Raw genomic sequence first — 12,161 nt, 5'->3', positions numbered from 1 at the left:
ACACACCCCACCATCTTACCCAATCACCCCATCTTACTCCCCCCACACCCACACCCTCTTCCCACTCTACCCCCCCCCCCACACACACACACACACACACACCCCCCAACGTCCTCCCCCCACCCTGTCCTCCTCCCGCCCCCTCTACCCCCCGCTGCCATCCCTTAACTACTCTCCACTCTGGCCTGCGCTCCACTTGTTACAGCCTCAACACGAGTGCAAACAATCAAAGTCTTTGGGAACGCTGAAATATGCATGGCTATCCGTGACAGACAGATAAAACAGAGCAATTAGCCACGTAATCCTAGAGCACAGTGCCCCACAGTCAGCCCCGGCTGTCCTCGCCCGCTCTTGTTCCCTCTCTCTCTCTCTCTCTCTCTCTCTCTCTCTCTCTCTCTCTCTCTCTCTCTCTCTCTCTCTCTTTCTCTTTTGGTCACTCTTTCTCTCTGCCTCTCTCTCTCTCACTCTCTTGCTCTATACCTCTCTCTTGGCATCTCTCTCTCTCTCTCTTGCTCTCTCTTGGCCTCTCCCTCTCGTCTCGACCGCTCTCTCTCTCTCTTGCTCTCTCTCTCTCTCTCTCTCTCTCTGTCTCTCTCTCTCTCTCTTTCTCTCTCGGTCTCTCTCTCTTGGTCTCTCTCTCTCTCTCGGTCTCTCTCTCTCTCTCTCTCTCGGTCTCTCTCTCTCTTGGTCTCTCCCTCTCTCTCTCTCGGTCTCTCTCTCTCTCTCTCTCTCTCTCTCTCTCTCTCTCTCTCTCTCTCTCCCTCTCTCTTGGTCTCCATTAGTTAAATGTACTCTCCGTGTCGGCTTCCCATCAAATCAAGTAACACTTCCTCTAATTGGCTCATAAATAAAACAACGCCGGCCACATTATAATTTCATCAGTGGTAAACATTGCAGGGGCAGTTGGTAAAGAACCGATCCCTCATTAATTTCTTAATTTGGAGAGATGGAACCGAGAGGAAGAGAGGGAAGGAAACGTAGAGAGAGAGAGAGAGAGAGAGAGAGAGAGAGAGAGAGAGAGAGAGAGAGAGAGATGCCAGATAGAGAGATAGCAAGAGGGAGGGAGGCAGCGAGAAAGAAGAGAGAGATAGAGAGAGGGAAAATGAGATCGGATGAACAGAGGAACTTGGTATCACCTAAGGCAGAGAGGGAGCAGAGTAGGGAGGGAGGGGAGGAGGAAGGGAGGGGAGGCAGGGGGGAGGGAAGGAAGGGGGGAAACAAGGGGAGAAGGGGAGATCTCAGTTGTGCCGCTGTTGTTAAAATATGTCAGATTTTGAATCTAAAGGTTGTGTCTGGGCTGCTCTGCTATAGGTAGAGTGAAGGGTCCACCGCCCCTACACTCAACTCACATATGTACACACTCTCACACACACAGACAAACAGACAAACACACACACACATCCGCACCATACACACACGCACACCCTTTTTCTCTCTTAGTCTCATTCCTTGTTCTTTTTTTATACCTACTTAATGAATATTTCATAACAAGCGACATAAATATTCATTCTAATGGTTTTGCACATGGTTATTACCGGTATTTCTATAAAAAAGAAAAACACAGAAAAAATACTCATTATAAATTCTGCCTTACCAAGTTGGGAAATAATTTGTCTCGCTATTAGATGCACGCAAACACACACACGCACACACAAGCATGCACACACACACGCACGCACACACACACAAGCATGCACACATACACACACACACACACACACACGCACACAAACACACACACGCACACGCACACGCACACACACACTCATCCTATCATATAGTCCCTGTAGAAAATAAGTTGTACATATATACAGTCTCTCCCATCATCTTAAATACCTCAGAATTGTTCCAGCATTGGTGTATTGTAATTAAACAAGCTAATGTAAGATAGCATTGTAAAAGGCAATAGGGGCCTTGCATCACCACTGTTCTGTTGGCAGCTGAAAGCCGCTAATGCGCTGCATAATGTACGTTTAAAGGCTGGGTACATGGGTTGTGATAGGTGCTGTGAAATATGAGGTGTGTGAATTTGACACGCTGTGATCTCCGCAAGATCGCTACTAAAGCAAACTCTCACGTGAACCACGCCGCCTTTTTTCCTCCATTGCTTTCATTCTCTCTCTCCCCCTCTCCGTCTCCCCCCGTCCTTTCTTCCCGCTAAATTTGGGGAATATAAAAAGACAACACCTAAAGAGCCCTTAGCCTTCAAAGGGCCCCCAAAGTTTAGCGTTCCGGAATCCTCCCCGCCAGGATTCCGGAACGGAGCCACCTGAAGGCATGATGTCGTCTCGACAGGAAGCGCCGGGGCCTGTCACTTCCTGGTGGCAGCGAGTGATGGAGGAGCCAGAGACACCCGTCACTCGCGACGTCTCTCCACCGCCGACGGGTATAAAACCCCGTCTGGCTCCGTTATCAGCGAGCGGGTTCCACCACCACCGTCGCCGCTGAGAACAAGCGACTGTATTCTCTTTTCCTTTTCATTCTCCACGACGGTAATCGCTGTCAAATGCACAACAAAACAACAAACGACAACAACAGAAATTACGAGATCATGTATTTTTTTTTAAAACAGCTGCTTGAGGTTCCTCCAGGCAACAGAAGTCAGCCATGATCAGTGAGCAGTTCAGATCTATATCGTGTCAACCCTTAAAGAGCAACAACAGAAAAAACCGCTGAGAGCTAAATCAGGGAGACTCTTAAGTCAAGCTAACCGGCCGACACAATGGCGACCCTTCCCCTCCCTAATTATGGCAGAGCAAGAGGGGGACGGAGAGCAGGGGGAGGGGGTTAATTAATGTAGCAGTAAAAAGTGTCCCCTCCCCTCCCCTGCCCTCGGTGGGGTCCATTGTGCTGTTCAGTATTAGTTCCACGCCGCCGACTCCAAGAGGCAGAGCAAGTAGCGACTCTAATGATACACATCCCACCCCTCTCAACCTTTACAACCCAGCCACCCCACTCCCCCCCCCCCCCACCTAGCAGACTGGTCTTGGGTCAGCGGGCCCCGGGCCCCTGGGGAGCCGAGTCTGGGGAGTCAACCAGTTAAGGATCCCGTGTTGAGAGGCTGGCCACTGGGGAGACAGGGGGGCAGCCTGCCTGCTCACTTCATTACCACTGACAAGTTGGGGGAGGTGGTGCTCAGTGTGTGCTGGGGGTGTGCGTGTGTGTGTGCGTGCGTGTCGTATATTGTTTTCATTTGGGGGGGTATGATTTGTCTAGGAATAAATGTAAGGTCTTGTGTTGGTGTAGTGTGTCTGTTTGTTGTAGTGTGTTTGTTTATTGTTGTGTGTGTGTGTGTGTGTGTGTGTGTGTGTGTGTGTGTGTGTGTGTGTGTGTGTGTGTGTGTGTGTGTGTGTGTGTGTGTGTTTATTGTAGTTTATTTTGGGGCGCAAACTTTGTACACAGTCAGTTATTTTTCAGAGAGGGAGCGAGAGAGAGATAGAGTGTGTGTTGTGTCTCATTGTTAAATCAATCAAATAGCACTGCAGAAATAAAAAATAAAAGGAAAATAATAACATTCATACAGTTAGATGGGCTAATAACTCCAGATACAATCACATAAATATGACATACCCTTATTATATACCTATATACGTATATATTACCTACATGTTTTGTTTGGTAAATAGATATGTACATTGTATATCTGCTAAATGAATTTGCCTGAATATATAGTAAGTCTTATGTTTCCTTGTATGGTGATGAAAATTAATGAATTTAGAATAATTGTTGATATATTTTTTTAGAGAAAGCAGAAATCAGTAGATTTCAGATAAAACTACACCCACAAATTTCTTAAAATAATTTGTAATCTACACTCAAAGACACCCATCAGCCAAGACACAATGTCTAAATAAAAAACAGACATGTTTGATACATAAACCCCATTTCTGAAGAAACAAAGTGGACTCCATGCTCTCCAGCAGAACGTACAATGGGACCAATCATCTCCTAAAATATATAAACAAAACAAAAGGAATAGCATATGAACTAATAGGGTGAAAAGGTGTTCTGAATGTTTTACACAATTCAGCCACGGACATAAAGGCCATTAATATTGTATGCAAAGCAAGAGAAAAAAAGTGATCCGTTCGTTTGAAGTCTTGAGAGACGCCAAGACAGAGAGGAGAGAGAGAGACGAGGGATGCAAGGCGGGGGAGGCTGGTAATTACTTGCTAGGTGCTCTTTGACGGATTATTCTATTAAAGCGGAGAGGGAGGTTCATCCAAACACAACTAACCTCTTTAATGCCGCGGCTCTCCACCTATCAGTGCAGAGGAAACACTGCGGAATCCTCAGGCAAGACTTCTCCGTTTGACAAACAACACGCCAAGCAATCCCCAACTCAAACACCCCGCAGCCAGAGTTTAACCTGCCGGTGCCCCACTCTCATCCACACCCCCCATTAACACACACCGGTCCCTTTATGTCTTATTTATTTGTATCAAAGACCCTGAGAACTGATAATTAGGAATAAGTAGCCGACGAATTCCAACAGAAAAAGTTGATACATCGAGTGATTTGTTTACCGTCGGATCCTCTAACAGAGCGGGGCAGAAACCACGACGTGTTAAATGATTTATCTTCTCAACAGTGGAGGAAGGAACCGTTCCCGCTTCTGTTTTCCTTCGCCTTTATAGCCGTTCGTCTCAGGCAAACTGTCAATATTGGGGCCCGGGGTCGACGAGGGAGGAGCGGGGATGGTTTTAATAAATAAATGAATAGCTTGTCTTTTATTAACGGCCTGAATGTTGAGAGCGCCGTGGCGGTAACTCCTCGCCTTGCCCCGGGGTAGACTCACATCTCCCGTGACACGCCGAGGAAGAATGGCGTCTCCCGCTCCCCGTCCGAGGTCGGCGCGGGACGCGGAGACCGGCGCTGGTGAAGACCCCGCTGCTAGCCTAGTCTCCCAGGTCGGTCCTCCACTTTGATCCACGGCCACTGACCTCCATGTATCCGCGTGGACCGGGGGGGGGGGGGGGTGGTGGCAGCGATGGAGGGCAACACTGGTAAACGTGTATCCCCTTAGAGCAACGCTTGTCCCCCTCCCAACCCCCCACCACCCTCCTCCAAATATAAAAAGGGTTAATTGTGTTTAACAATGTACCCTCTAGTCCCCCCTTGATTAAAATTAGAATCACATCTGGTGCCATATTCTCTCCCTCATTACTGGTGAATATCATTACGGCTGCGTCCCGGGGGGAGCCACCGCATCCGTTTTAAAACCCACACATTTGCTTTATTCACACTCCTCGCGCGCTCTTCCCCGTTTTACAATAGTAGAAGTCCTCATCTGAGAGAATGACTGAGCGTCGGTTTTTGGCTCCCCAGAGCCTAAGAGATTGTTTTACAGTGCCAATTAATGTAGGTATGTTAGGGTATTTTTTTAACCATTCCATTTATTATTCATAATATTCTGTATTTGTTGGTTTACGAGGAAAGAAATATCTAACATAGGTCTGAGCGCATCTATGTGTACTATATATATAAAATATAAAAAAGTAGAACAAACGTTTTTTATGTAAAGTAAAAGAAAGTGTGGAAGGATATTTAAAGTACAGTCTGAATGCCTGCATACAAAATTCCAAACCCCAGCCAAGCAATCATTAATTTCAAGTAATTTTTATAGTAAAAGCCAGTACTGAAAAAACGGCGTTATTCATAATTTATTCAAGTGAAATTGGAAAAATCTAACACCCACACAAAGCAAAAAAAATATATAGATATAACACGCACCAAGTTTAAATACAAAAATATATAGCTTTATTTCAGTAATATCTGAAGTCACCAATCAAAGGAAGAGTACAGGCCTCAATAAAATGTTAAAAAAATAAAAATACTTTCTGTAGTCAAACTAACAAGTGCTGGAAGAGGTTCCTGATCGAAACTCCGGGCTAGCGTGTTTTGCGTATAGCATACTTTGCTTCCGTGACGACGGTCCTGGTTCTCCTAAATCATTGGGGAGTCACAGTACGGACACGGTCCTTTCAGGATCTTCTTAATCCACTCTGGAGCTGGAGACCCAGGACACAAACATTTACTACTTTGCAAATCTTCAGTGCAGTGATTTCAGATACTCGTCCGAAGCTAAACGCTGTTACATGTTAACGTTCTTTAAAATCCGAGCTTAAGTGTGAAAGTGAGTCAACCAGCTGTTGGATTAAGGCCGCAAATAATATGAAAATGACATGTTCAGCCTTTGACTTTACTGGGACTTTACATAGAAAAATTTAGTACAAATCAAGTAACAAGTAGTAAAGAAGCATTTCTGTAATAAAAAACACAGGAAGAAGTGCTTACCATCATCCTCAGGCTCCGCAGCAATGCTGTCCAACAGCAGGCATCGCTTAAACGTGAGAGCCTGGCAGGTCTGATACGATAACACACACCTGGGGGAGAGAGAGGGGGAGAGAGAGAGGGGGAGTGAGAGAATGGATAGAGAGGAACAGTAGCAGTAAGAGAGAGACAGAGATAAAAATCAGAGAGCCTATTGTGAGAAATGCCCACAGTATTTCAAACTGTAACCAATAAATATAGGAGGCAGTTGATGCGTAGTCCCCTCAGTGGCCACTTGGGGCACTGCCTCCCTCTTCCAGCGTGGCGGGGATTTGAGCAGAGTGCGAAGGAGAGGCGTGTTGTTTACGAGGACAGAGTGGTGCGCGGGTAAATACCAGGAGGTGGTAAATACCAAGATGGCTGATTGCACATATTGGAAGACAAATAAACCGCCATGGGAGCCATTTGGCAGGAAGAGAGGGGTTGATTAATTTCTGTACTTCCTGCCTTAACTTAACTCAGAGAACAGAGACTTCCTTCCCAACAGCCAAGCTCTATGTAGCCAAATATATCCCGGTTCTGAGAGAAAACTACAATGAGTAGCAGGCGCTTGTATCGAACGAGACTGGCAGGGGATTCAGACCCACGTCACTGAGGAGCGGGTGGGGGTGAGGGCGACCTGCTCAAGGATGCTTCCATGTAGGGTCCGGACATTGTGGATTTGAACCCAGAACGAACCCAAAACACTGGTTCTATACATTAAGCTAGTAGAGACCCAGTTGACTCATTACCTCTGCCAGAGGTGTCCGTTCTGACAGACGGTTTGTTTGAAGTCGGAGAAGGGCAGCACCTCCGCACAGAGGCTACAGCGCTCCGGGAACTTCTGCTTCTGCATCTTCTTCTTAATGTGCCCGATCAGGACCTGTTCAAATGGAGGGAGGTAACGAACAGATGAGAGAAAGAGAAAGAAGTGCAATCAGTTTATCCATACCCCGCCCTAAAGCATGTAGTCTAGTCAAGGACCTCTGATTCTACCTTCCATACCTTCCCCGTAGTGACATCTCAAGTGAGAGAGTCCATTTAGATGTTTAGTGGCTAGATCAGCCAGTACAGTGCATTGGCTGGCCGGTAGGTCAACCCATCTGTCATATAGCTGGGCGGAAACTTCTGACGCCACGAGTAGATGATTGATTTTCAAATGTAACGGCTAATCAAGATCTCATCAGATCAGTAAAGCATGAGAAAGCATGCAGTCTAACCTCCCACGAGACATTGGGTCAGGTGACTGGTCAGGGGAAGCAGAGCAGAAGCCGAGGTGAACCAGTGGGGTCGGAGGTCGGCATCGAGCTTTACCTCTGCATCCCGGTCGCCCGGCCCCTCAGAGAGGTAGTCCACCAGACCGCCGGTGGGGACGCTGGTGTTGACGGCCGACCAGATGTTGAGGTACACATCCCCAAGGACCTTCTTCATGTGCTCCTTGATCAGGTGGGCCTCCACCACCTTCATCTCCGCCTTCAGCTCCGCCATGCGCTGCCCGGCGTCCTCCACCTTCACCCCCGGCCGCGCGCGCGTCGACCCAGCCTCCCCGCCTTCCGCCGCCGTCTCCTCCTCCACCTCCTCCTCCTCCTCGGCCTCGTCGTCCTCCTCGTCCTCGTCCCTGAAGAAGGCCTTTGAGTGCTTATGGGACGGCTTCCACCGAGGGTCCGCCGGCTTCTTCTGCAGCGACAGCAGGAGCATGCGCAGCAGGAAGAGCTTGAACCGCCAGAAGTAGGCCGAGTCCGAGTCGCGGGTCTTCTCGTCGACGGCGTCCATCAGGGCCGGGGGGAGGGCCTTGTCCCGCAGCACCGTCCAGCGCACCAGGTCCAGCAGGTCGGCCATCCGGTAGAGGCTCTGCGCCGGGGACCTGAGGAGCAGCGCCGTCGCCGTCTCCGTCGTCTTCAGGCTGACAAAGTTCACCTGGTAGGTCTTCTCCGCTGGGTGGTAGCCGCCCACCATGCCCTGGGTGTTGGCCAGGGCCAGGTAGGCGCCGTTGGGGCTGACGGCGATGGACAGCGTGCGGCGGCCGGGGAAGGTGTCCGGCGGCAGCGCGTCCTCCTGGCTGAACACCATGGCGCCGGCGTCCGTGAAGCGCGGCACCAGCTTCTTCACCGCGCCGTCCATGGAGCAAGTGTAGACCGCGACGCCGCCCCGCCGCGTGGCCACCAGCGACACGATGGGCAGCGAGTGCAGGCCGGGGATGTGCGCGTTGAACACGTTGAGCCCCGCTGGCGAGATCATCAGCAGGCACCAGAAGACGTAGCAGCCGCGAGACGCCAGCACCAGGCTGCAGGGGGTCTTCTGCACCGGGTGGAACATGGGCACGCAGCGGATGTTCTCCACGGGGATCCGGTCCTCCTCCGGCCACAGCACCACCGGCTTGCGCAGCGTGAAGTAGCCCTTGACCCGCGCCATGTTGACGGGCAGGATCTTCACCGGGCCCACGTCGCTGCCTACGATCAGCCCGCTCATGCGGCGGTCGCCGCCGTCGTACTCCCACCACGCCACCTCGGTGGGGCCCGGCACGCCCGACTCGATGACGTCGTAGACCGTGGGCGCCGAGCCCGGCGCGAAGGGCAGGTCGAACTGCCACAGCACCAGGTCGCCGTTCTCCATCAGCACGGCCAGCAGCACCATCTCCGCCTCGCGGCAGGCGTGGTCCGCCGCCAGGTGCTTGACCGTGTACACGCTGGACCACTCCATGCGCAGCGGCGTCTGCATGCGGAAGCGCCGCCGGAGCTCCTCCAGGTTGAGGAGGTTCTCCGCGGCCGGGGCGGCGGGCGACGCCGAGTCATCGTCGGCGTCGTCGTCGGCGGAGTTCTTACGGGAGTAGTTGCGCTCCGCTAGCCTGCGCGAGTACGAGTCCGTGAGGTCGGCGAGCATGTTCCACTCCAGGCGCTTGACGCTGTTGTGGACGGTGAGGCGCTGGTCCAGGGAGAGGATGGCCAGGAGGCAGCGGCCGCTGGCGTCGCAGCCCAGCGGGGACCAGCTGGTGTACTTGACGCCCCTGTGGGTTCCCACGTGGGGGTTGATGACGCGGTCGGTCATGAAGGCCTGGTTGATGGTGGGGTCCGGGTGGGAGGAGAACTTGTCTCTGGCTCTGGCGAGCTCGTCTGCAGGCCCCACCTGAACACACACACAGAGGAAGACGGGGGAGGAAAGACACGGAAACCAAAATAAAAAAAATTGTGATTATACTGTCGTTTGCGTTGGCAATTCCAGTGCTAGTCTGTTTGGTATAGCCATAGCGTTATAGTGCTCCCCTTGAAATTATAGTTACTTTAAACACGCAAAAAAGACTATAGACTATTATGGACTAGTTGTAAATGCACTGCACGACTATTTTCAAGAGAAGGAGAAGCTTGTTAAAGAAAATAACCTCTAACGTGTGATCGTAGATATGACACAAAAGGTCTGGTTAGCCAAAATTTGGCGGAGAAGATTCTGAGATCTTCTTGGACTGTCTGACAAATACGACATGACATAACTTTTAGAAAAAACAACACCTGCTCTTGAGTCACGAGTCATAACGACCAGCTGTCACAGTGATGTTGTGATGAGGTCGTGCTGGTATCTTGCGTTCAGCTGACGCCTGACGGAAGTTACCTTTAGCTGGAGGACATCCTGCCGCACGGGGATTGACGTCCTTTGCATGGTCATGTCCTGTTTGTTGCTGTGGACGTCACACACCAGCTCGATCAACGCCACAGCACCAGTGGTGGAGACAGCAATCCGGTGGTCCTGTGCCCATGTCACCGGCTGTATTCCGCTCAGCGGACAAATCAACGTGACCACGGGGTCCCGTTTCAGCACCGCTCCTAAATCCGGGTTGGTCACGTCATCGGCTTCTGGCTCGGTCTTAAAAACCACCCTTTCTTGCATTTGTACAGCAGTAGAAACCGAAGATACGGCCGCCGCCATTTTTTCGTGTGTGGGAAGTGACGTCAGGAGGAGGCAGTGAGACTGGGACGCGTACTTCCTCTGACGTGTTGTAGTTTTTTAATGTTGCCGTAGTAGTCCAGAAACTTGGTTCTTTTAAAATATGGGTTAAAACCTTCAAACTATCAATAGACAGCTCCACTGACTGTATCAAGACACATTCACATTTTCATAAACATTTAATGAACAAAACGAGTGCATTTTGAATTCTTGTTGATGGTCCCTCCCTTTTCACCGGTTGATCTTCTACAATGTGTGAAAGTAGTTTTCATTTTAATTACACATTAAGCAAAGAACTCCATCTAATGGCATATTATGTTTAATATAGCAGTGTATATTGATATTGATTGATCTAGCACAAAAATAAAGCTTGTTTGTTTGGACCTAGCTAATAATTATTCAACATTAAGAATTACTTGAATTTAATATAGTTTTGGAAATCGGGTCAATAGCGATCGTAATTTGAATTGTGTCCACCTCTCTAAAGCGTCTGAATATGAATAGGGCTGCTCAATGTAAATTCGAAACTCTGTCATCTGTACGTGAAACAGACAGATTAAAGTCACAAGCTCACACCTGGTATGACCCCATGACCCCGATTTGAAAACGGTCTTTACGGCAGGTATTGTAAACATGTAGGTGATAGGAATATAAATGTGGAACTAATATTTTCCACTGAGGGCTATGCAAAAGTCAATTGGCAACACAAGCATTAACATTTGACCCTGGTAAAATAAAACCCTTCTTTAAAATGGCAATTAGGTGTGTTTAATGAATTAACCATGCTTTAAAGATTTTCTACTCTGTATGTTGATCATTTGCGGATGCGTCTTATATGCAGCTGTTCCTAAGACCGTTTTCCTGCTGGATTTAATCTGCATATCAATTGATTGGATGCTAAATTATTCTCCGCCTCGTGGACCTGATAAAGAGAGGAGGGTGAGTGAATATTTCCTACATGTTAAACTTCTATTTATACAAAAAAGTTGTTTTTAATGATAGACTTCCGTCCACTCTGACTAGTTCGTCAATATTTATATTTCCCACATATATTTATACATTTTGTATATATCTGTTTGTTCGTCTTCAAGTAAGAGCCTATTATTTTATATGAAATTGGATGGCCTAGAAAATAATATGATGTAAACTTGGGCTTCAAGTTCAAGCTGTCCTTGCTGTGTTAATACTCACCTCTTTGTAGGATATGCACAATATAATATGTAAAGGCCTATTATCCTAATGGCATTTCACACAGTGCACATCGTCCTCACACAACATTAGTTAGGACGTCAGTATTTCAATTAAAATTGCAGTTTTTACATATTTTGCCGCGCAAACGATGACACGACATTCATCTCTCCTCGCTAATGGTAAAAAATGCACGTGATCCGGAACCATCTATAACCCGTGACAGAGGCAACATCCGTCACAGGGTGTCCTTGCGCGGCGGCCACTGTCCGTGCGCGACGTCGCCATCCATTCTCCGCCTTCCCACATTAATTACCGGGAACGCCGTACGACGGCGTTCCCGGTAATTAATGTGGGAAGACGGAGAATCGCCGTGCGACGGCGTTGTCATCACAGTGCTGCGCCAGCGTGCGTACTAAGATGAGTCACCCAACGCCCCCAGACGGGTCAGAGGTTAACCCGCGGTGGCTGGTTAAAAAAGAGGGGGTAGCTAGAGAGCCACAGAGAGAGACGGAGACAGTGATTGGTTGCATACTTTGAAAGCGTCTCTCTCTTTTCCTGTCTCTCTCTCCGGGTCTCCACTCAGCTCTCAGTGAGATGACAGTGTGGGACTTCAACATGGCAGTTGAGTTATTTCTCACAAAACAAATCGTTACAAATCGGCAAGACAAATATAGAATAGCTTGATGGTACCCCCTCCGTGTTTTAATCTCTCCCATTTTTCC

General features: G+C 49.0%; 1 protein-coding gene across 3 annotated transcripts; it reads right to left on the bottom strand.

The window, feature by feature from the left end:
- Nucleotides 1-5,143: 5,143 nt before the first annotated feature.
- gtf3c4 (general transcription factor IIIC, polypeptide 4) lies at nt 5,144-10,308 on the bottom strand. 3 transcript variants are annotated; one of them, XM_056578882.1, is made up of 5 exons: nt 9,816-9,886; nt 7,627-9,435; nt 7,065-7,195; nt 6,298-6,386; nt 5,144-6,011 (listed from the first exon to the last, which is right to left on the bottom strand). In XM_056578882.1, the coding sequence occupies exons 2-5, from the start codon at nt 9,355-9,357 to the stop codon at nt 5,947-5,949; spliced, it is 2,016 nt and encodes a 671-aa protein (XP_056434857.1). In that variant the 5' UTR covers nt 9,358-9,435; nt 9,816-9,886; the 3' UTR covers nt 5,144-5,946. The 3 variants fall into 3 exon arrangements, with proteins under 3 accessions (XP_056434857.1, XP_056434856.1, XP_056434855.1); XM_056578881.1 differs by lacking the exon at nt 9,816-9,886 and adding an exon at nt 9,689-9,786; XM_056578880.1 differs by lacking the exon at nt 9,816-9,886 and adding an exon at nt 9,916-10,308 and having other exon boundaries at nt 5,300-6,011.
- Nucleotides 10,309-12,161: the final 1,853 nt, after the last annotated feature.

The sequence above is a fragment of the Gadus chalcogrammus genome, chromosome 19, assembly GCF_026213295.1.
Source record: "Gadus chalcogrammus isolate NIFS_2021 chromosome 19, NIFS_Gcha_1.0, whole genome shotgun sequence".
In the NCBI taxonomy this organism is placed as follows: Eukaryota; Metazoa; Chordata; class Actinopteri; order Gadiformes; family Gadidae; genus Gadus; species Gadus chalcogrammus.
Note: the sequence above shows the minus strand (reverse complement) of the source record. Positions and strands in the feature narration are given on the sequence as shown.